The sequence below is a fragment of the Orbicella faveolata genome, unplaced genomic scaffold (assembly GCF_042242905.1).
Source record: "Orbicella faveolata isolate gen_17 unplaced genomic scaffold, um_ofav_v1 contig_14, whole genome shotgun sequence".
In the NCBI taxonomy this organism is placed as follows: domain Eukaryota; kingdom Metazoa; phylum Cnidaria; class Anthozoa; order Scleractinia; family Merulinidae; genus Orbicella; species Orbicella faveolata.
The window spans coordinates 23,971,853-23,996,076 of NW_028301541.1; the positions used below are offsets into that span (position 1 = coordinate 23,971,853).

The following is a 24,224-nucleotide window of genomic DNA, read 5'->3' on the forward strand; positions in this document are numbered from 1 at the left end:
TCTAAAGTAGCTGGTGATGGCCTTGGTTTTCAGTAGAATGGACAGAGGAAAAATATTTGAACGCTCGATCTCGAGCTTCTAGGTTGAAATTTAGCCCCAGGTCACCTTATTTTAATCCTGATTGAGTAGCCGAGACCGCCTTACGGGCATAGGGATGTTGACCAACTTTGACTCGATTTGTCGGAACTTGGGGGATATTTTCTAGTCACATGGACTCTAAACTTAACTTGTGATGGCCTGGGTTTTAGTGAAATGGACAGAGGAAAAATATTTGAACGCTCGGTTTCGAGGTTCTAGGCCGAAAGATAGCTCCACGTCACTTCATTTAAGGACTGATTGAGTAGCCGAGACCGCCTTATGAGCATCGTGATTTTGACCAATTTTGGCTCGATTTCCTGGAGCTTTTCGGATATTTTCCAGTCCCAGGGACACTAAACTAATTCGTGATGGCCTGGGTTTTTAGTGAAATGGACAGAGAAAAATATTTGAACCTTCGGTTTCGAGCTTGTAGGCCAAAATATAGCCCCACTTTATTTTAAGACTGATAGAGTAGCTGAGACCGCCTTACGTGCATTGTGATTTTGATCACCTTTGGCTCGATTATTTTCCAGTCTCAGGGACTTCAAACTAACTTGTGATGGCCTTGATTTTCAGTGAAATGGATAGAGGAAAAATATTTGAACGTTTGGTTTTGAGCTTCTAGGCCGAATTATAGCCCCACTTCATTTTAAGACTGAAAGAATAGCCGAGACCGCCTTACGCGCATCGTGATTTTGACCAATTTTGGCTCGATATGCCGGAACTTTGATGATATTTTCCAGTCCCAGGGACTCTAAACTTCATCGTGATAGCCTTGGTTTTCAGTGACATGGATGGAGGTAAAACTATCGCACGCTCGCTTTGGAGCTAATTTCTAGCGCCAAAATAGCCCCACTTAATTTTAAGAGTGAAAAAGATAGCGAAGACCGACTTACACGCATCGTGATTTTGACCAACTTTGGCTCGATTTCCCGGAACTTGGGGGATATTGTCCAGTCCCAGGGACTCTATACTAACTTCTGATGGCCTTGGGTTGCAGTGAAATGGACAGGGAAAAACAATTGAACGCTCGGTTGAGCAACTATGGGTTGATATCCAGAACTTGGATCATATTTCCCAGTACCCGGGACTCTAAACTGGCACGTGATGGCCTTGGTTTGCAGGGAAATAGTCAGGGGAAAAATTATTGCACGCTCGGTTTCGAGCTTACAGATTTGTGCTCGGTAAAAGGAGTGCCTACTACTTGACTCACCTTTCGCGAGTTAATGTTCGCTTTATCACTATGGTCACGAAGGAAGTAAGGTACTGAAGCACCCGTTTCTTAAAATACGTATTTGTAATTTGCGAAATGGAGCACTTGTGATCTTTCGGCTGTAACTCGCTGTTAAAAAATATCACTGCATCCAGTTGTATGTACGAAGTGTTAAATAATCTGAAGCAATAAGTGTTATATAGTACAGTCTTGGAAGGACTCGGTTCTCGGAATACAGATCTTCGAGTTTACAAATTTCGGAGTTCCGCTGTTTTATTCCTTTTTAGGTTTTCGTACAGAGGAATTTTACTGTTTTGATACTTGATACGTTTATTTCGGTATAGATTTGTTTCTTTCGTTTTGTATCGTTGTGTAAAATAAAGTAAAACCTACAAGGGCTTGTATTTACATCAAATTGTCTAATGGAGGAGTGTGCTTGTAGGTTCGTGCAGAAAATTTTCCTTTCCACGAATGAAAGGAATCTGTCGTATCGACAAACTTAGATAATGGTAACATGATGTTGTGAAATATCTGTGAGTCGTCGTAATTATATGCAATTGTGGAATGGATAATTTCGCTTGTCATATCTTGCATGAAATTCTCGATGGGACGAAAGTTTCGAATTGGTCGTTTCGAGAAACTTCTATTGGGGTACGCAATGTCATGAAATATTTTTAAGTCGATGTTATGACATGCGATTCTCGAATGGAGAACTCTGCTTATGTTATTTGCCTTTCGTGTAATGTAACGAGTTGATAACATCAAAAACCTTCTGCTTGCGTTATTTGACACCCAACAACTGCTACCCAAACTTTAATGTTTACAAAGCAAAATCTATTGGCTTTTGTTTGCAGACCATCTGTTTGTTGAAAACGAAGACAAATCCTTATATATAAATTTTTTGTTGTTAAAATTGTTTACAAGCCATTACCCAACGCATAATTATGGTTTGTTTCGTGGGTTAAGCGGAAATAACTTGCTCGTTACTTGAATTAATTTTTTCGCGGCCGTCAGAAATCGAACTAGCCAACGTCGCTAATGAAAATAGCACATTGTCAGAAAATATTTTAACCCATTTTTTAGTTCTTTAATAAACTATGCTCCTAGCTTATATAGTATATGGAGCAAAGAGGGAGTATAATGCTGATAAACATCCAGTGCTGTTCGCGTCGAATAACGACAATGCATCTACAGATAGGCGAGACGCGAATTCTGTTTACATTATTTAAAGTCAGCCGTATTTAGTTCATAGACTCGCTGTTGTTAAAATTCAAAGATTTACCAAATGGAAGTTCTATTCAAATTTTATTTCGTGCCAGATACTAGTTAATGTCTAGAGATATTTTTATTTTTGATGGAGGTCGGTAGCTTGATCTTGAGGATATTGTCAAATTTTCATCTGCCGCCAACCTGCGGGGGTAAGTATGATGAAATTTGAGCACTACATCAGAATTAAAGACTGACAGTGAATTTTTTGCGTTTCCTGCTGTGAAATTCCTTAAAATTTGGCAGACTGGTGACAAATATTAAGTTTAACAATAATTTTCTGTTTTCTTTAAAATTGTTTACAAGCCATTCTCAGTGTGTAATTATGTTTTGTTTCGTGGGTTAAGCGTAAATAACTAGCTCTGTACTTGAATTCAGTTCTTCACGGCTGTCAGTTATCGAACGGAGTAACTTCTTAAAAGTAGCACATTGCCAAAAAATATTCTAACCCATTTTTTAAGTTTGTCAGTAAAGGAGGCTCCAAGCTTATAGAGTATATGGAGTGAGGGGGCGATAATGCTGCTAAACATCCAGTGCTGTTCGTTTCAAATAACAACAGTGCATATGCAAATAGTGGTGACGCAAATTCTGTTTACATTATTTTTATTCAGCCGTATACAGTTTATAGACTCACTGTTCCTAAAAATCAAAGAAGAGGTACTAAATTGAAGTTTCTATGTAATTTGTATTTCATACCGGATACTTTTCAATGTGTAGCTATATTTTGTTTGGTGACTTACCTCTTTAACTCGTTCTTGAGGATAAGTAATTTCCATCCTAAGATAAACACATGTCACCAGAAGTTGAAAAACAGAAACCGCAATAAAATGAAAATGCTTTGTCCTAGCTATTCCTAATATCTGACAGTGCTTTCAGCCTTTGAAACCGTCCTCAGCATCAATTTTCCCTGCAAATAAGACGATAAATTTTCTCAAAAGTGGACAGGATAAAATGTACCACTAAGGTAAGCATTTCTGTGGAAATCAATATATATGCACAAATGTCCGAGTGGAGGTGGGTGGGGTGGTGCACGAATGTGAACCAGGGTTACCATTTCACAGCAAATTATTTCAGTGATCCCTGTTTCTTGCACGAGAGGTTCTTTAGGAGCATGTCAAGCCCATTCAGTCAACAAGCTCAGTTTTAAGCTAAGTTTTCCAGATTTTCTGTCTGATGGCAACCGGACCAAAGTGCTCGCTCAGTAAAATGTTCCCACATTCTTTACAAAGGAACATTTGAAGTACTATTTTCCATGGTTCTTGGCGTTTAGCAAATGGTGCCTTTAAATTCTATTGCTAAGAATAGAAAGCGCTTCGTCTCCGGAGATCGTCGTATCTTAAGTAGCAGCTCCCAGCTTTTACAACTCTTGTGACGAGAGATGAAATTGAAACAGACTTTGATAGCCATTACCGAAGCCTTAATCAGACCCACTAGCGAAAGCTTAGCTCAATCCTTTTCCTTTCGACGTCGTCTTATTTCGAAACAGTGTGAACACACAACTCACCGAATCTTCCAATACTGAGTTTGATGTCCAGCTTGAGTTTTGTAGCTCTTCGCGTCTAATCCGCACTTCACTCTGAAAGAAAAACATATAATCAAAAACTATATCTCACCATTCATCACCAAAACCAGAATTCTCCGACACTAGTGAAAATACTTCACTCAATCATTTCTCCGCCAAAGTTTCAAAAACTAATAACCTAATAAACAGTGCAATTTCTATGTTCAAGACCTCACACTTGGCTTCTATGTTTTCCGAAAATGATCAACCGCAATTGATTTCTCGGCTCAGTTAAGTTAATGTCCTTACTCCATGTAATCAGTGATGTACCCATTTTTCTACCAAACGCAAATTCAAAATCTGAAATGGACTGTTTTAAACGAGAATCAAGCAGTGGTTCTCACTCAACTCACCGGATCTCCAAGCTCCGTTCTCGTTGAACTACTGGAGGTTTGTTTTCGTCCGATGCCCGCTTTTCTCTGAAGAAAAAAGAAAAGAAGTGATTAATGTTAAAGGATGTGAATCACGCGCTATAAATACGCGCCTTGCAAATCTGTTCTTTCTTGTTATTGATCTTCTCTTTTAGAAAATCCTGTTTTAATCTTACTTTATTGACTGTGATGATTTCGGTTTCCTAGGTTCAAGAGAAAATCTCCCTCAGTGACTTGTTTTGGAATAAATGGTGCAATAATCACACAGGAAGTGATTAGCTTTTAATTAGTTACTGGAGCCGCCAATTACTAATCGACTTACATCTTGAACGTTTAAGCATCTAAGTTCAGTTTTAAGCTAAGTTTTCCAGATTTTCTGTCTGATGGCAACCGGACCAAAGTGGTCGCTTAGTAAAATGTACCCAAATTCCTTATAAAGGACCATTTGAAGTAATATTTTTCATGGTTGTTGGCGATTTACAAATTGTCCCTTTATATTCTGTTGCTAAGAATAGGAAGTGCTTAGTCTCCGGGGATTGCCATGCGTTAATGAATTTGATGGTAGCAGCTCCCAGCTTTTGTCGTCTTATTTCGTAACAATGTGGACACACTCACCGAATCTTCCAGTAACGGGTTGGACGTCCAGCTTGAGTTTCGTAACTCTTCGCGTCTAACCCGCACTTTGCTCTGAAAGAAAAAGAAATAATGAAAAAAATCATCATTCATGACATTCATCACCAAAACCAGAATTCTCTGACACTAGTGAAAATACGTCACTCAAATAATTCTTTGCCAATGTTTCAAAAAATAACAGCCTAATAAACAGTGAACTTTCTACGCTAAGACCTCACACTTGGCCTCCATGTTTTTGGAAAGTGATCTACCGTAATTGATTCCGCGGCGAAGCAAGAGTGCGCCCTGACTCCATTCAACAAATGTTTGCATTTTTCTGCCAAACGTAAATTAAAAATCTGACTTTCTTGAATATTTTCATGGAGAATCAAGCGGTGGTTTTCACTCAACTCACCGGACCTTCCAGCTCTGACGTCTCTGTACCACTACACGTAGGTTCTCGTCGGATCCGCGCTTTTTTCTGAGAAAAATAAATACAAATAAATAAATTATGCTGTGAATCACGGGCTTAAAGTGCAATTCTCACATTCTAGGGTATATCCCTCGCACAACACATTTCCACGTCAAACTGAACTGACACTTTGAACATTTGTTCTTTCTCTCGCTCAAATAAGATCGAAGACGAACTAGTCTCACTTAAAGCAATGTTGAAAGAAACCAAACTGCATAGATAGATAGCTTTTTAAATTTGACATTGACTTACCGCACCTTGACATTTCTCTTGTCTGCCAGAGCATCATGGTAACCAACCCCAATTGAACTAATGGCTGGCGTTTGGAACAAACCCTGTGCGTGTTTTAGACAAACATAAAAGAAGAAAGCATTAAGTCTCGTTTGATAGCAGCCAGATGTAAAAGATAAATGGTTTTCTATAATTATCAAGTACACTAAGAGGTCTTTAGAAATCTAAAGCGTTGCAATCTCATCGAAGAGACATGCATTGCAAAACTCTCTTACCGGAGGCGAATCGAGGCTCATTTCGTCAGAAGTGTCAGAATATTCCCTGGCTGTAGTCAATGGCTGCAATGAGATAAAGAAAACAGGCAATGTATATTAATGACATGTAGGACTTTCTCATTTTGAAGCTGGCAGGTTTGGTCGAACAATTAAACTACGGTAGCAAACCAAAACGGCCCTCAACGTCTCATCTGCCACACCCCTACCAGTCTGTTGTGGGTCGTTCAGTGACATTAAATGTTGCATAAATAGGCAGCGCCCAGTAGAAACTTCCTAGATCACCTTGATAGCCGTAAAATGCCCACGGGCAGCTTGCAAAATCAGCCGACGCCACATTCATGGTAAACAAACTTAAAAATGTGAAAATCCGGCCTATAAAATCGGTCAGTTATTTGAAACCACAAAGCGAGTACTCCGTTTTTCTTTCTTGTAGACTTCACTCATTGTTAAAAAAAAACAAATTTCAATGCTAATGACCGGCCTGATTAAGCGCTTAATCCATCGAGTGTTTCTCTGTTCAAAAAGCTCTCACCTGGAATACGTGGTCGCGCTCCCGCGACATAATTCCGGGATAAGACAGTGGCGAAAGACGACTCAGTAACAAACTAAGAGAAGCTGCATGATTCCTCTTTCTTTCTGAGTGCAAGCATAACGTAGCTTGCAGAAAAATGATGAAACATGAAACATGAAACATACTACATGCCGCACGACACTCTGTTGGCGCAACAGCTACTAAATGAGAATGCACTCTAAAACCGACTAAATAAGGGTGTTCGGTGTGATCGTAATTGACAGCTTCTAAGACGAAACGCCCACAAAAAGAACATCTGCTTTAAATAAATCGATCTTCAGAAGGGTAAACAACGTTGAAATCTCCTCCAAAGGAAATTACTAAAAGGTGGAACACCACATACACGACTTTCTCTGGTGGTTTGTTTCGTTAAAAAGTAATAAAGAAAAACAGAGCAAGAAAGGCAAGCACTGAAGAGCCCTGCCAGTTAATCGTGCCAGTTAATTGCGCGATAACACCCACACAAGGTCGAATTCCGGGCGCCACTAACTAATCTTAAAAAAACATCTGTGTTGTAAATCTTCAAACATGCGCTGCGTAACTCTGTTGTTCTTTAAAAGACAGCAGAGATCCTATAGACAAACTTGACAGCTTCCAGATAGTCTGCTGGCAGCTGGTTTTCTCTCTTAGGGTCACTTAGACGAGCGCTTGGTCATCGCGGACGCAAAAAGGCAGTATGAAGGCGAGACGAGAAAACACCGTCTGCGGACTCTTTTTAACTTTTCAAACCCTCCGTCAGCCCAACAATGGAGTACCTGATTAGTCAATATGTGCCCTATGACAGATAGCTGACAGGAGGGAAAATAAAACGTCATAAGTTTCGCGCGAAGCATAACAAAGAGTCTCGAGCGAGCATGCGATAGCGTATCATCCTGTTTGAGTTGACTAGCTTACACGACTCCAACAGTTCGTGACATTTGTACATTTGCCGTTGTCTTCGGTAACTCGACCTTTTTTGTCTCTTCACTCCTATTCATGAAGGGGACTTCATGTCGTATAAAGACCGTGCTATGGCAAAATTTTTAGAGGTCATAGGTCTGCTTGATTTCCGCTGTTATCTGCATGTCGAGTTTGCACCTCTATAATTGCCATGTGTTTATGCATTTTTGAGGCTCATTTCTATTGTAAGACATGTTTTTAAGTCTCCAAGTATTCGCTTTCGAAGGAAAAAATATGAGATTTACCGTGAAAATGTTGCTTACGTGCATTCTATATTGTGACGCTGGGCCCGGCTGTGATTAGAACTGTTTGCAAGTACAGTAGGTAGATTCTTACCACGGAAAATTTGTCCTCGTACGTTTTTCTTAGGAGACGCCGTAGCCTTACTTCAAGTAAGCTATACGTTCCTCTGGAGACATTCGTATATTTCTTGGACCTATACCTGATCGAGCTCATGTTTCTCGAGCCTGATGTATAGGTTTAGTCCTCCTTTTGTTCGTTCTGACACGACATGATTCAAATGTAGTTGTTTACGGGCAACTCTTGATTGTTTTTGCCTTTGGCTTAAATAAACCTCACATCAATTTGATGACTAATAAAATATATATATAAAAAAAACATTGTAATCATGTTTAAAGTAGGACAGTGTTTAACTAAACAAGTAATCAACACTTTTTACTATTCCCTTGTTTACCACGTAAATTTACCTTGCTAACCACGTAAATCATCGAGACTTGTGTGTACCCATATGTACTCATATGTACTCGTGAGGTGTTTTAGACTCGGCTTTTCTATTTTTTTTTTACCTCTATTAGGTGGCAAACACCTCGTGCGCGACTACTATCCATTTCCCCGAGGGTGGCCGTTTAATAGGGGTTGAAGTGTACATGAAAGATTTTAAAGACATTTCTTGTCACATAGATAGATATCCAAAGGAAACATTTTGATAGGAAGAGTGAGAGTTTGTAAGTGAGTGTAAAGAACAGAACAGAACAGAGATAACTCTTTTTCATCCGCAGTACAGTGAACGAATTGTCAAACTAATTCCTGCTTACCGACAAAGAGTGAAATGGAATGATATAACTCTTGCAAACAGATTTCAGATCGCAAGTAATTCATATCTTGTTCTGTCCGTATCAAATCACTCAGAACTCAATACATACATACTCAATTTTTTGGCAGACACACTACTGTCTTTATTGCCTGGAACTTATTAAGCGAGACTAAACATCCCATGGAACATCAGATGACTTATCACAACTATCGAGCAACTTATAAGCTACATAAAACTGATTACCTTAAGTTTTACTCCGTCGTCTGACGAATTTGTTGAGAAGAGGCAACTTGATCTGAAACGTACGATGAATTTCACGAAGTATAACAAACATTTTCCATAGTCATTTTATAAGAGCAACAGACCACACTTTTAATGGGTTTATAGGCGGTAATAACCCACTTAAAAACTTTCCTCATGTTCTCCCAAATAATAATAATAATCGAATATTTCCTCAGGATAACCCTTCAGTATAAAGTACTGTTATCAACGGGGTCCTGCTAAGAATTAAAAACTAATAAACAAGAATTATTAAGATATATAAAATAAGATACATATTAAAAACCGTTAAAAATACAATAGAAATTACAAGTAATAATCGTCTAAGGCTTTCCTAAATAAAACTCTAGAATTAATGTTTCTTAAACTTAAAGGCAATAAATTAAAAATCGAGGCACCTAAAAAATAAAAGCTACGGCGTGCAAAATCCAGTCTGACTTTTGGCATAAGTGCGTTCGTATTACCCCTGTAAAGCCATAGAGAGGTAGTGTGCTCTACTGCTTAAATAACTCACGGCTAGGTCTTACCACTTACGCACACTAGTACGGAATTTTAAAATGTACTTACCACGGTTCCAAGCCGGTTAAACGTTAGCTCAGTCACTTTTCATCTAAAATAAGCCCCTGTTTTACCGTTCGGCTGAGCGGAACAGTCAAGGCCACAACGCCAAATGAAGAATCCATTGGAGGGTAAGTCTAGTGCCAGCAGCCGCAGTAATTTCAGCTCCAATAGCATATACAATGGTATAGACTCACAAATGATGGACATAGCATGTGGGGTTCCACAGGCGTCTGTTCTTGACCCACCTCTATTTTTGACTTACATAAACGACATAACTGCTTCAAGTTAAGTGTTTTCTTTCACATTATTTGCTGATCACACAAACATATTCTATAACAGTACAAGTTTGAATCAGTTACTCTTAATGACTAATAATGAGCTAGCACAGCTTTCGGTTTTGCTTCAAAGCAAATAAATTATGTTGAAATATTTCTAAAACAATATTATATATTATTCTCAAATAGGAAAAATGTTAAGAATGAAGACCATCAATCTTAAGATAGATGAACGCATCATAAACAGAGCTAGCGAATGCAAGTTTGTAGGTTCAATTAAAGTTGAAAACCTAACATGGAAACCTCACATCAATTTTATAACTAATAAAATATATAAAAAAAACATTGTAATCATGTTTAAAGTAGGACAATGTTTAACTAAAAAAGTAATCAACACTTTATACTACTCCCTTGTTTACCCATATATCCACAATTGTAATATTAGTTGGGCCAACAATTATCGTACAAGATTGTCTAGAATTGTGACACTTCAAAAAGGAGCGGTTAGGAATGTAAGCTTAAAGATTAAGTATGGAGGGAGTCCAGTTAATACCTAGGAATATCTCTTTTTACGTTTAAATTTCATAACAATCAGTTTCCTAAAAATATGACAAATCTTTTCCCAGCTAATTCCCAAATACGTAGTTATAATACACGGCATGCAGATGACCACGTAAACCATCGAGACTTAGACAATACTCATTGGCCTACCAAAGGTCCAAAAATATGGAACAGAATAGATAGCAAAATACGTTAAATCTAATCATTACATTTATCTAAGAAAAAGATGAAAAGTAATATAATTGACAAAACAGCAGTGGCGAATTATCCCTGTAATAAAAATGCATATTAATTTTATTGCTTCTTTGTTTACTTTCACGAGAATTAGGATAACAATAATGGCAGATGAGAAGATTTCAAAATTGGCATAAGCTCTATTTCTCATCATTAAGTCTATTATAATGACGTGAAAACCTAGCTAAGTTGCAGTTGACCTCAATTTTAAAGGGATCTATAACTACAACCAATTTTTTTGCTTTTTTGTAGACTCCATCACTATGTAATTTAGCAGTGACTCTAAAATAAGATAAACAACGCATTAGTGATGGAAGGAATAAAATGAAATGAATTGACAGTGAAGATGAAATGCATGATTGCAAAGCTGACACTTAAAGGAATTGACGGACTACCAAACTCGCTATGTCCAGACATAGTTAGGATTGTTTTTAACCAACAAGCAGAAGGTTTTTATAAGAAGGGAAAGTAGCGTCCAGGGACCGCTTAATCCCTTACTAATTAATATAACTACTGAATAAGCAATAACAAAATAATAAAGTTTGTGCCAATCATTGAACCACAAACTTCTAGGGATAGACAAGAAAATCGGCACACATTCATTAAGGGTATTTATGTAGTAGAAATAACAGTTAAGGTGGCTCAAAACAGTTTCCAGCAATTAGATTATGATGGGTCATTATAACCACTCTTTATCACTTGATGCTATCTCATAACCACCTGAAAGTTTTTAAACATTTAAGTTTTTTGATACCATGATTGTAGCATCAAGTGATAAGGAGTGGTTATAACGACCCATCAAAATCTAAACGCTAAGTTTCCAGCACTCAGATTTTCGTGGGTCCTTAAAACCACTCTTAATCACTTGATGTTACAATCATGGTATCAAACAACTGCCCAACCATTGGTCAACACGTTCTTATCATTGTCGTGACACAATAGACTACCATAGAAACAGTATGACCTACTAAAAACACCCTTAATTACAGCTTTAGGAGCCCTTAATTCAAAAACAGCACGGTGGAATTTTTTTATACTATCAACATTTTAAAAGCATGATAACACGCAATATTTAGCATGCTCATCAAATAATCAAATGATCAAGTGATAAAGAGTGGTTAATCCGGAAACTGGAAACTGTTTTGAGCCACCTTAAAGCCCCTCTTGATTTACATATATGACATAACTGCTTCAAGTTAAGTGTTTTCTTTCACATTATTTGCTGATGACGCAAACATATTCTATAATAGTACAAGTTCAAATCAGTTACTCTCAATGACTACTAATGAGCTAGCACAGCTTTCAGCTTGGTTCAAAGCAAATAAATTATGTTGAAATATTTCTAAAACAATATTATATATTATTCTCAAATAGGAAAAATGTTAAGAATGAAGACCATCAATCTTAAGATAGATGAACGCATCATAAACAGAGCTAGCGAATGCAAGTTTGTAGGTTCAATTAAAGTTGAAAACCTAACATGGAAACCTCACATCAATTTTATAACTAATAAAATATATAAAAAAAACATTGTAATCATGTTTAAAGTAGGACAATGTTTAACTAAAAAAGTAATCAACACTTTATACTACTCCCTTGTTTACCCATATATCCACAATTGTAATATTAGTTGGGCCAACAATTATCGTACAAGATTGTCTAGAATTGTGACACTTCAAAAAGGAGCGGTTAGGAATGTAAGCTTAAAGATTAAGTATGGAGGGAGTCCAGTTAATACCTAGGAATATCTCTTTTTACGTTTAAATTTCATAACAATCAGTTTCCTAAAAATATGACAAATCTTTTCCCAGCTAATTCCCAAATACGTAGTTATAATACACGGCATGCAGATGACCACGTAAACCATCGAGACTTAGACAATACTCATTGGCCTACCAAAGGTCCAAAAATATGGAACAGAATAGATAGCAAAATACGTTAAATCTAATCATTACATTTATCTAAGAAAAAGATGAAAAGTAATGTAATTGACAAAACAGCAGTGGCGAATTATCCCTGTAATAAAAATGCATATTAATTTTATTGCTTCTTTGTTTACTTTCACGAGAATTAGAATAACAATAATGGCAGATGAAAAGATTTCAAAATTGGCATAAGCTCTATTTCTCATCATTAAGTCTATTATAATGGCATGATAACCTAGCTAAGTTGCAGTTGACCTCAATTTTAAAGGGATCTATAACTACAACCAATTTTTTTGCTTTTTTGTAGACTCCATCACTATGTAATTTAGCAGTGACTCTAAAATAAGATAAACAACGCATTAGTGATGGAAGGAATAAAATGAAATGAATTGACAGTGAAAATGAAATGCATGATTGCAAAGCTGACACTTAAAGGAATTGACGGACTACCAAACTCGCTATGTCCAGACATAGTTAGGATTGTTTTTAACCAACAAGCAGAAGGTTTTTATAAGAAGGGAAAGTAGCGTCCAGGGACCGCTTAATCCCTTACTAATTAATATAACTACTGAAAAAGCAATAACAAAATAATAAAGTTCGTGCCAATCATTCAACCACAAACTTCTAGGGATAGACAAGAAAATCGGCACACATTCATTAATGATATTTATGTAGTAGAAATAAAAGTTAAGGTGGCTCAAAACAGTTTCCAGCAATTAGATTATGATGGGTCATTATAACCACTCTTTATCACTTGATGCTATCTCATAACCACCTGAAAGTTTTTAAACATTTAAGTTTTTTGATACCATGATTGTAGCATCAAGTGATAAGGAGTGGTTATAACGACCCATCAAAATCTAAACGCTAAGTTTCCAGCACTCAGATTTTCGTGGGTCCTTAAAACCACTCTTAATCACTTGATGTTACAATCATGGTATCAAACAACTGCCCAACCATTGGTCAACACGTTCTTATCATTGTCGTGACACAATAGACTACCATAGAAACAGTTTCACCTGCTAAAAACACCGCTAATTACAACTTTAGGAGCCCTTAATTCAAAAACAGCAGGATAAAATTTTTTCATACTATCAATATTTCAAAAGCATGATAAGACGCAATATTTAGCATGCTCATCAAATAATCAAATGATCAGGTGATAAAGAGTGGTTAATCCGGAAACTGGAAACTGTTTTGAGCCACCTTTAAGCCCCTCTTGGTCCGCGCCTGTGTATTGGTTATTTCACAGATACCCCAAACTACCCAGCAGTAATCCACCTCTTAGACAACCTCCAGGATCATCAGGGGCATTCCCCTATCCGCCACCTAGGGGACGCGCCGTATAGGCCAGAGGGAGGCCCACGGTATAAAATTACCTACCTGACCACATCAAAATCTCAAAAAAACTTTAATTAAATATGATAAAGAAAGAGCGCAATACCTCTGAAACTCTAAGCAGTTCACACGGGCCTCTGTCGGTATGAAATCAATCAGAGCTTGGAGAAAATAGCTCCACTTTAACTAAGTTAATTGAAGGCGGTTTTACCCGACAAAAACGAAACTAATCATCAAACCGAGTAGCTACTCAACTCTACGCACCTCAGAGAAAAATCCAGCCACCGACACTGCGTCCCGATGGTGGCGAATTGACGTCCGGCCAGCAGATGATATATGCCTCGATCTAGACACCGGCACAGGAGAGAGAACCGACATGAATGACATCAGACCATCATGATAAAAGGGGTCAATTAACTTCGTTCGCCATTGACCGAGAAAATTGAACTTGAGGTGATACATGTCTCAGTTAAAAGCGACGTTTCGCGTTAGTTGAAAACACAATAAGATAGATAGATAGAAACTTTATTAAGAATGCCATCAGCCGACTAGCTGGGGGAAAACTCCCCTACTAATACGGGGACATAACAAAAACTGAAAAAAAACAACCTAAAATGTGCTGTGAGTAGAATTCATTCTTAGTAAATCATCTTTGCGCGCTCATTGCTCGAACAGAGACAGCCGGCAATACCTCTGAAACTCTAAGCAGTTCACACGGGCCTCTGTCGGTATGAAATCAATCAGAGCTTGGAGAAAATAGCTCCACTTTAACTAAGTTAATTGAAGGCGGTTTTACCCGACAAAAACGAAACTAATCATCAAACCGAGTAGCTACTCAACTCTACGCACCTCAGAGAAAAATCCAGCCACCGACACTGCGTCCCGATGGTGGCGAATTGACGTCCGGCCAGCAGATGATATATGCCTCGATCTAGACACCGGCACAGGAGAGAGAACCGACATGAATGACATCAGACCATCATGATAAAAGGGGTCAATTAACTTCGTTCGCCATTGACCGAGAAAATTGAACTTGAGGTGATACATGTCTCAGTTAAAAGCGACGTTTCGCGTTAGTTGAAAACACAATAAGATAGATAGATAGAAACTTTATTAAGAATGCCATCAGCCGACTAGCTGGGGGAAAACTCCCCTACTAATACGGGGACATAACAAAAACTGAAAAAAAACAACCTAAAATGTGCTGTGAGTAGAATTCATTCTTAGTAAATCATCTTTGCGCGCTCATTGCTCGAACAGAGACAGCCGGCAATACCTCTGAAACTCTAAGCAGTTCACACGGGCCTCTGTCGGTATGAAATCAATCAGAGCTTGGAGAAAATAGCTCCACTTTAACTAAGTTAATTGAAGGCGGTTTTACCCGACAAAAACGAAACTAATCATCAAACCGAGTAGCTACTCAACTCTACGCACCTCAGAGAAAAATCCAGCCACCGACACTGCGTCCCGATGGTGGCGAATTGACGTCCGGCCAGCAGATGATATATGCCTCGATCTAGACACCGGCACAGGAGAGAGAACCGACATGAATGACATCAGACCATCATGATAAAAGGGGTCAATTAACTTCGTTCGCCATTGACCGAGAAAATTGAACTTGAGGTGATACATGTCTCAGTTAAAAGCGACGTTTCGCGTTAGTTGAAAACACAATAAGATAGATAGATAGAAACTTTATTAAGAATGCCATCAGCCGACTAGCTGGGGGAAAACTCCCCTACTAATACGGGGACATAACAAAAACTGAAAAAAACAACCTAAAATGTGCTGTGAGTAGAATTCATTCTTAGTAAATCATCTTTGCGCGCTCATTGCTCGAACAGAGACAGCCGGCAATACCTCTGAAACTCTAAGCAGTTCACACGGGCCTCTGTCGGTATGAAATCAATCAGAGCTTGGAGAAAATAGCTCCACTTTAACTAAGTTAATTGAAGGCGGTTTTACCCGACAAAAACGAAACTAATCATCAAACCGAGTAGCTACTCAACTCTACGCACCTCAGAGAAAAATCCAGCCACCGACACTGCGTCCCGATGGTGGCGAATTGACGTCCGGCCAGCAGATGATATATGCCTCGATCTAGACACCGGCACAGGAGAGAGAACCGACATGAATGACATCAGACCATCATGATAAAAGGGGTCAATTAACTTCGTTCGCCATTGACCGAGAAAATTGAACTTGAGGTGATACATGTCTCAGTTAAAAGCGACGTTTCGCGTTAGTTGAAAACACAATAAGATAGATAGATAGAAACTTTATTAAGAATGCCATCAGCCGACTAGCTGGGGGAAAACTCCCCTACTAATACGGGGACATAACAAAAACTGAAAAAAACAACCTAAAATGTGCTGTGAGTAGAATTCATTCTTAGTAAATCATCTTTGCGCGCTCATTGCTCGAACAGAGACAGCCGGCAATACCTCTGAAACTCTAAGCAGTTCACACGGGCCTCTGTCGGTATGAAATCAATCAGAGCTTGGAGAAAATAGCTCCACTTTAACTAAGTTAATTGAAGGCGGTTTTACCCGACAAAAACGAAACTAATCATCAAACCGAGTAGCTACTCAACTCTACGCACCTCAGAGAAAAATCCAGCCACCGACACTGTGTCCCGATGGTGGCGAATTGACGTCCGGCCAGCAGATGATATATGCCTCGATCTAGACACCGGCACAGGAGAGAGAACCGACATGAATGACATCAGACCATCATGATAAAAGGGGTCAATTAACTTCGTTCGCCATTGACCGAGAAAATTGAACTTGAGGTGATACATGTCTCAGTTAAAAGCGACGTTTCGCGTTAGTTGAAAACACAATAAGATAGATAGATAGAAACTTTATTAAGAATGCCATCAGCCGACTAGCTGGGGGAAAACTCCCCTACTAATACGGGGACATAACAAAAACTGAAAAAAAAACAACCTAAAATGTGCTGTGAGTAGAATTCATTCTTAGTAAATCATCTTTGCGCGCTCATTGCTCGAACAGAGACAGCCGGCAATACCTCTGAAACTCTAAGCAGTTCACACGGGCCTCTGTCGGTATGAAATCAATCAGAGCTTGGAGAAAATAGCTCCACTTTAACTAAGTTAATTGAAGGCGGTTTTACCCGACAAAAACGAAACTAATCATCAAACCGAGTAGCTACTCAACTCTACGCACCTCAGAGAAAAATCCAGCCACCGACACTGCGTCCCGATGGTGGCGAATTGACGTCCGGCCAGCAGATGATATATGCCTCGATCTAGACACCGGCACAGGAGAGAGAACCGACATGAATGACATCAGACCATCATGATAAAAGGGGTCAATTAACTTCGTTCGCCATTGACCGAGAAAATTGAACTTGAGGTGATACATGTCTCAGTTAAAAGCGACGTTTCGCGTTAGTTGAAAACACAATAAGATAGATAGATAGAAACTTTATTAAGAATGCCATCAGCCGACTAGCTGGGGGAAAACTCCCCTACTAATACGGGGACATAACAAAAACTGAAAAAAACAACCTAAAATGTGCTGTGAGTAGAATTCATTCTTAGTAAATCATCTTTGCGCGCTCATTGCTCGAACAGAGACAGCCGGCAATACCTCTGAAACTCTAAGCAGTTCACACGGGCCTCTGTCGGTATGAAATCAATCAGAGCTTGGAGAAAATAGCTCCACTTTAACTAAGTTAATTGAAGGCGGTTTTACCCGACAAAAACGAAACTAATCATCAAACCGAGTAGCTACTCAACTCTACGCACCTCAGAGAAAAATCCAGCCACCGACACTGCGTCCCGATGGTGGCGAATTGACGTCCGGCCAGCAGATGATATATGCCTCGATCTAGACACCGGCACAGGAGAGAGAACCGACATGAATGACATCAGACCATCATGATAAAAGGGGTCAATTAACTTCGTTCGCCATTGACCGAGAAAATTGAACTTGAGGTGATACATGTCTCAGTTAAAAGCGACGTTTCGCGTTAGTTGAAAACACAATAAGATAGATAGATAGAAACTTTATTAAGAATGCCATCAGCCGACTAGCTGGGGGAAAACTCCCCTACTAATACGGGGACATAACAAAAACTGAAAAAAACAACCTAAAATGTGCTGTGAGTAGAATTCATTCTTAGTAAATCATCTTTGCGCGCTCATTGCTCGAACAGAGACAGCCGGCAATACCTCTGAAACTCTAAGCAGTTCACACGGGCCTCTGTCGGTATGAAATCAATCAGAGCTTGGAGAAAATAGCTCCACTTTAACTAAGTTAATTGAAGGCGGTTTTACCCGACAAAAACGAAACTAATCATCAAACCGAGTAGCTACTCAACTCTACGCACCTCAGAGAAAAATCCAGCCACCGACACTGCGTCCCGATGGTGGCGAATTGACGTCCGGCCAGCAGATGATATATGCCTCGATCTAGACACCGGCACAGGAGAGAGAACCGACATGAATGACATCAGACCATCATGATAAAAGGGGTCAATTAACTTCGTTCGCCATTGACCGAGAAAATTGAACTTGAGGTGATACATGTCTCAGTTAAAAGCGACGTTTCGCGTTAGTTGAAAACACAATAAGATAGATAGATAGAAACTTTATTAAGAATGCCATCAGCCGACTAGCTGGGGGAAAACTCCCCTACTAATACGGGGACATAACAAAAACTGAAAAAAAACAACCTAAAATGTGCTGTGAGTAGAATTCATTCTTAGTAAATCATCTTTGCGCGCTCATTGCTCGAACAGAGACAGCCGGCAATACCTCTGAAACTCTAAGCAGTTCACACGGGCCTCTGTCGGTATGAAATCAATCAGAGCTTGGAGAAAATAGCTCCACTTTAACTAAGTTAATTGAAGGCGGTTTTACCCGACAAAAACGAAACTAATCATCAAACCGAGTAGCTACTCAACTCTACGCACCTCAGAGAAAAATCCAGCCACCGACACTGCGTCCCGATGGTGGCGAATTGACGTCCGGCCAGCAGATGATATATGCCTCGATCTAGACACCGGCACAGGAGAGAGAACCGACATGAATGACATCAGACCATCATGATAAAAGGGGTCAATTAACTTCGTTCGCCATTGACCGAGAAAATTGAACTTGAGGTGATACATGTCTCAGTTAAAAGCGACGTTTCGCGTTAGTTGAAAACACAATAAGATAGATAGATAGAAACTTTATTAAGAATGCCATCAGCCGACTAGCTGGGGGAAAACTCCCCTACTAATACGGGGACATAACAAAAACTGAAAAAAACAACCTAAAATGTGCTGTGAGTAGAATTCATTCTTAGTAAATCATCTTTGCGCGCTCATTGCTCGAACAGAGACAGCCGGCAATACCTCTGAAACTCTAAGCAGTTCACACGGGCCTCTGTCGGTATGAAATCAATCAGAGCTTGGAGAAAATAGCTCCACTTTAACTAAGTTAATTGAAGGCGGTTTTACCCGACAAAAACGAAACTAATCATCAAACCGAGTAGCTACTCAACTCTACGCACCTCAGAGAAAAATCCAGCCACCGACACTGCGTCCCGATGGTGGCGAATTGACGTCCGGCCAGCAGATGATATATGCCTCGATCTAGACACCGGCACAGGAGAGAGAACCGACATGAATGACATCAGACCATCATGATAAAAGGGGTCAATTAACTTCGTTCGCCATTGACCGAGAAAATTGAACTTGAGGTGATACATGTCTCAGTTAAAAGCGACGTTTCGCGTTAGTTGAAAACACAATAAGATAGATAGATAGAAACTTTATTAAGAATGCCATCAGCCGACTAGCTGGGGGAAAACTCCCCTACTAATACGGGGACATAACAAAAACTGAAAAAAAACAACCTAAAATGTGCTGTGAGTAGAATTCATTCTTAGTAAATCATCTTTGCGCGCTCATTGCTCGAACAGAGACAGCCGGCAATACCTCTGAAACTCTAAGCAGTTCACACGGGCCTCTGTCGGTATGAAATCAATCAGAGCTTGGAGAAAATAGCTCCACTTTAACTAAGTTAATTGAAGGCGGTTTTACCCGACAAAAACGAAACTAATCATCAAACCGAGTAGCTACTCAACTCTACGCACCTCAGAGAAAAATCCAGCCACCGACACTGCGTCCCGATGGTGGCGAATTGACGTCCGGCCAGCAGATGATATATGCCTCGATCTAGACACCGGCACAGGAGAGAGAACCGACATGAATGACATCAGACCATCATGATAAAAGGGGTCAATTAACTTCGTTCGCCATTGACCGAGAAAATTGAACTTGAGGTGATACATGTCTCAGTTAAAAGCGACGTTTCGCGTTAGTTGAAAACACAATAAGATAGATAGATAGAAACTTTATTAAGAATGCCATCAGCCGACTAGCTGGGGGAAAACTCCCCTACTAATACGGGGACATAACAAAAACTGAAAAAAACAACCTAAAATGTGCTGTGAGTAGAATTCATTCTTAGTAAATCATCTTTGCGCGCTCATTGCTCGAACAGAGACAGCCGGCAATACCTCTGAAACTCTAAGCAGTTCACACGGGCCTCTGTCGGTATGAAATCAATCAGAGCTTGGAGAAAATAGCTCCACTTTAACTAAGTTAATTGAAGGCGGTTTTACCCGACAAAAACGAAACTAATCATCAAACCGAGTAGCTACTCAACTCTACGCACCTCAGAGAAAAATCCAGCCACCGACACTGCGTCCCGATGGTGGCGAATTGACGTCCGGCCAGCAGATGATATATGCCTCGATCTAGACACCGGCACAGGAGAGAGAACCGACATGAATGACATCAGACCATCATGATAAAAGGGGTCAATTAACTTCGTTCGCCATTGACCGAGAAAATTGAACTTGAGGTGATACATGTCTCAGTTAAAAGCGACGTTTCGCGTTAGTTGAAAACACAATAAGATAGATAGATAGAAACTTTATTAAGAATGCCATCAGCCGACTAGCTGGGGGAAAACTCCCCTACTAATACGGGGACATAACAAAAACTGAAAAAAAACAACCTAAAATGTGCTGTGAGTAGAATTCATTCTTAGTAAATCATCTTTGCGCGCTCATTGCTCGAACAGAGACAGCCGGCAATACCTCTGAAACTCTAAGCAGTTCACACGGGCCTCTGTCGGTATGAAATCAATCAGAGCTTGGAGAAAATAGCTCCACTTTAACTAAGTTAATTGAAGGCGGTTTTACCCGACAAAAACGAAACTAATCATCAAACCGAGTAGCTACTCAACTCTACGCACCTCAGAGAAAAATCCAGCCACCGACACTGCGTCCCGATGGTGGCGAATTGACGTCCGGCCAGCAGATGATATATGCCTCGATCTAGACACCGGCACAGGAGAGAGAACCGACATGAATGACATCAGACCATCATGATAAAAGGGGTCAATTAACTTCGTTCGCCATTGACCGAGAAAATTGAACTTGAGGTGATACATGTCTCAGTTAAAAGCGACGTTTCGCGTTAGTTGAAAACACAATAAGATAGATAGATAGAAACTTTATTAAGAATGCCATCAGCCGACTAGCTGGGGGAAAACTCCCCTACTAATACGGGGACATAACAAAAACTGAAAAAAACAACCTAAAATGTGCTGTGAGTAGAATTCATTCTTAGTAAATCATCTTTGCGCGCTCATTGCTCGAACAGAGACAGCCGGCAATACCTCTGAAACTCTAAGCAGTTCACACGGGCCTCTGTCGGTATGAAATCAATCAGAGCTTGGAGAAAATAGCTCCACTTTAACTAAGTTAATTGAAGGCGGTTTTACCCGACAAAAACGAAACTAATCATCAAACCGAGTAGCTACTCAACTCTACGCACCTCAGAGAAAAATCCAGCCACCGACACTGCGTCCCGATGGTGGCGAATTGACGTCCGGCCAGCAGATGATATATGCCTCGATCTAGACACCGGCACAGGAGAGAGAACCGACATGAATGACATCAGACCATCATGATAAAAGGGGTCAATTAACTTCGTTCGCCATTGACCGAGAAAATTGAACTTGAGGTGATACATGTCTCAGTTAAAAGCGACGTTTCGCGTTAGTTGAAAACACAATAAGATAGATAGATAGAAACTTTATTAAGAATGCCATCAGCCGACTAGCTGGGGGAAAACTCCCCTACTAATACGGGGACATAACAAAAACTGAAAAAAACAACCTAAAATGTGCTGTGAGTAGAATTCATTCTTAGTAAATCATCTTTGCGCGCTCATTGCTCGAACAGAGACAGCCGGCAATACCTCTGAAACTCTAAGCAGTTCACACGGGCCTCTGTCGGTATGAAATCAATCAGAGCTTGGAGAAAATAGCTCCACTTTAACTAAGTTAATTGAAGGCGGTTTTACCCGACAAAAACGAAACTAATCATCAAACCGAGTAGCTACTCAACTCTACGCACCTCAGAGAAAAATCCAGCCACCGACACTGCGTCCCGATGGTGGCGAATTGACGTCCGGCCAGCAGATGATATATGCCTCGATCTAGACACCGGCACAGGAGAGAGAACCGACATGAATGACATCAGACCATCATGATAAAAGGGGTCAATTAACTTCGTTCGCCATTGACCGAGAAAATTGAACTTGAGGTGATACATGTCTCAGTTAAAAGCGACGTTTCGCGTTAGTTGAAAACACAATAAGATAGATAGATAGAAACTTTATTAAGAATGCCATCAGCCGACTAGCTGGGGGAAAACTCCCCTACTAATACGGGGACATAACAAAAACTGAAAAAAACAACCTAAAATGTGCTGTGAGTAGAATTCATTCTTAGTAAATCATCTTTGCGCGCTCATTGCTCGAACAGAGACAGCCGGCAATACCTCTGAAACTCTAAGCAGTTCACACGGGCCTCTGTCGGTATGAAATCAATCAGAGCTTGGAGAAAATAGCTCCACTTTAACTAAGTTAATTGAAGGCGGTTTTACCCGACAAAAACGAAACTAATCATCAAACCGAGTAGCTACTCAACTCTACGCACCTCAGAGAAAAATCCAGCCACCGACACTGCGTCCCGATGGTGGCGAATTGACGTCCGGCCAGCAGATGATATATGCCTCGATCTAGACACCGGCACAGGAGAGAGAACCGACATGAATGACATCAGACCATCATGATAAAAGGGGTCAATTAACTTCGTTCGCCATTGACCGAGAAAATTGAACTTGAGGTGATACATGTCTCAGTTAAAAGCGACGTTTCGCGTTAGTTGAAAACACAATAAGATAGATAGATAGAAACTTTATTAAGAATGCCATCAGCCGACTAGCTGGGGGAAAACTCCCCTACTAATACGGGGACATAACAAAAACTGAAAAAAAACAACCTAAAATGTGCTGTGAGTAGAATTCATTCTTAGTAAATCATCTTTGCGCGCTCATTGCTCGAACAGAGACAGCCGGCAATACCTCTGAAACTCTAAGCAGTTCACACGGGCCTCTGTCGGTATGAAATCAATCAGAGCTTGGAGAAAATAGCTCCACTTTAACTAAGTTAATTGAAGGCGGTTTTACCCGACAAAAACGAAACTAATCATCAAACCGAGTAGCTACTCAACTCTACGCACCTCAGAGAAAAATCCAGCCACCGACACTGCGTCCCGATGGTGGCGAATTGACGTCCGGCCAGCAGATGATATATGCCTCGATCTAGACACCGGCACAGGAGAGAGAACCGACATGAATGACATCAGACCATCATGATAAAAGGGGTCAATTAACTTCGTTCGCCATTGACCGAGAAAATTGAACTTGAGGTGATACATGTCTCAGTTAAAAGCGACGTTTCGCGTTAGTTGAAAACACAATAAGATAGATAGATAGAAACTTTATTAAGAATGCCATCAGCCGACTAGCTGGGGGAAAACTCCCCTACTAATACGGGGACATAACAAAAACTGAAAAAAACAACCTAAAATGTGCTGTGAGTAGAATTCATTCTTAGTAAATCATCTTTGCGCGCTCATTGCTCGAACAGAGACAGCCGGCAATACCTCTGAAACTCTAAGCAGTTCACACGGGCCTCTGTCGGTATGAAATCAATCAGAGCTTGGAGAAAATAGCTCCACTTTAACTAAGTTAATTGAAGGCGGTTTTACCCGACAAAAACGAAACTAATCATCAAACCGAGTAGCTACTCAACTCTACGCACCTCAGAGAAAAATCCAGCCACCGACACTGCGTCCCGATGGTGGCGAATTGACGTCCGGCCAGCAGATGATATATGCCTCGATCTAGACACCGGCACAGGAGAGAGAACCGACATGAATGACATCAGACCATCATGATAAAAGGGGTCAATTAACTTCGTTCGCCATTGACCGAGAAAATTGAACTTGAGGTGATACATGTCTCAGTTA

The 24,224-nt window shown here is 40.0% G+C and overlaps 1 protein-coding gene across 1 annotated transcript; it reads right to left on the reverse strand.

Moving 5' to 3' along the window:
• Nucleotides 1–2,579: 2,579 nt before the first annotated feature.
• LOC149114564 (uncharacterized) lies at nucleotides 2,580–7,440 on the reverse strand. The gene is made up of 8 exons (XM_089287216.1): nucleotides 6,612–7,440; nucleotides 6,080–6,142; nucleotides 5,826–5,908; nucleotides 5,517–5,582; nucleotides 5,105–5,176; nucleotides 4,472–4,537; nucleotides 4,062–4,133; nucleotides 2,580–2,701 (listed from the first exon to the last, which is right to left on the reverse strand). Exons 1-8 carry the CDS (start codon nucleotides 6,771–6,773, stop codon nucleotides 2,614–2,616), a joined length of 672 nt encoding a protein of 223 aa, XP_089143342.1. The 5' UTR covers nucleotides 6,774–7,440; the 3' UTR covers nucleotides 2,580–2,613.
• Between the last annotated feature and the right edge of the window lie 16,784 nt (nucleotides 7,441–24,224).

Excerpts from the sequence above, each read along its gene's own strand:
- LOC149114564 (XM_089287216.1), bottom strand. The coding sequence starts at position 6,773 with ATGTTTCATGTTTCATGTTTCATCATTTTTCTGCAAGCTACGTTATGC. Across the intron at positions 4,538-5,104 it reads ACCCGTTACTGGAAGATTCG|AGAAAAGCGGGCATCGGACG; the intron begins GTGAGTGTGTCC and ends TTTTTTCTTCAG. Across the intron at positions 2,702-4,061 it reads ACTCAGTATTGGAAGATTCG|GTTGGCGGCAGATGAAAATT; the intron begins GTGAGTTGTGTG and ends TTACCCCCGCAG.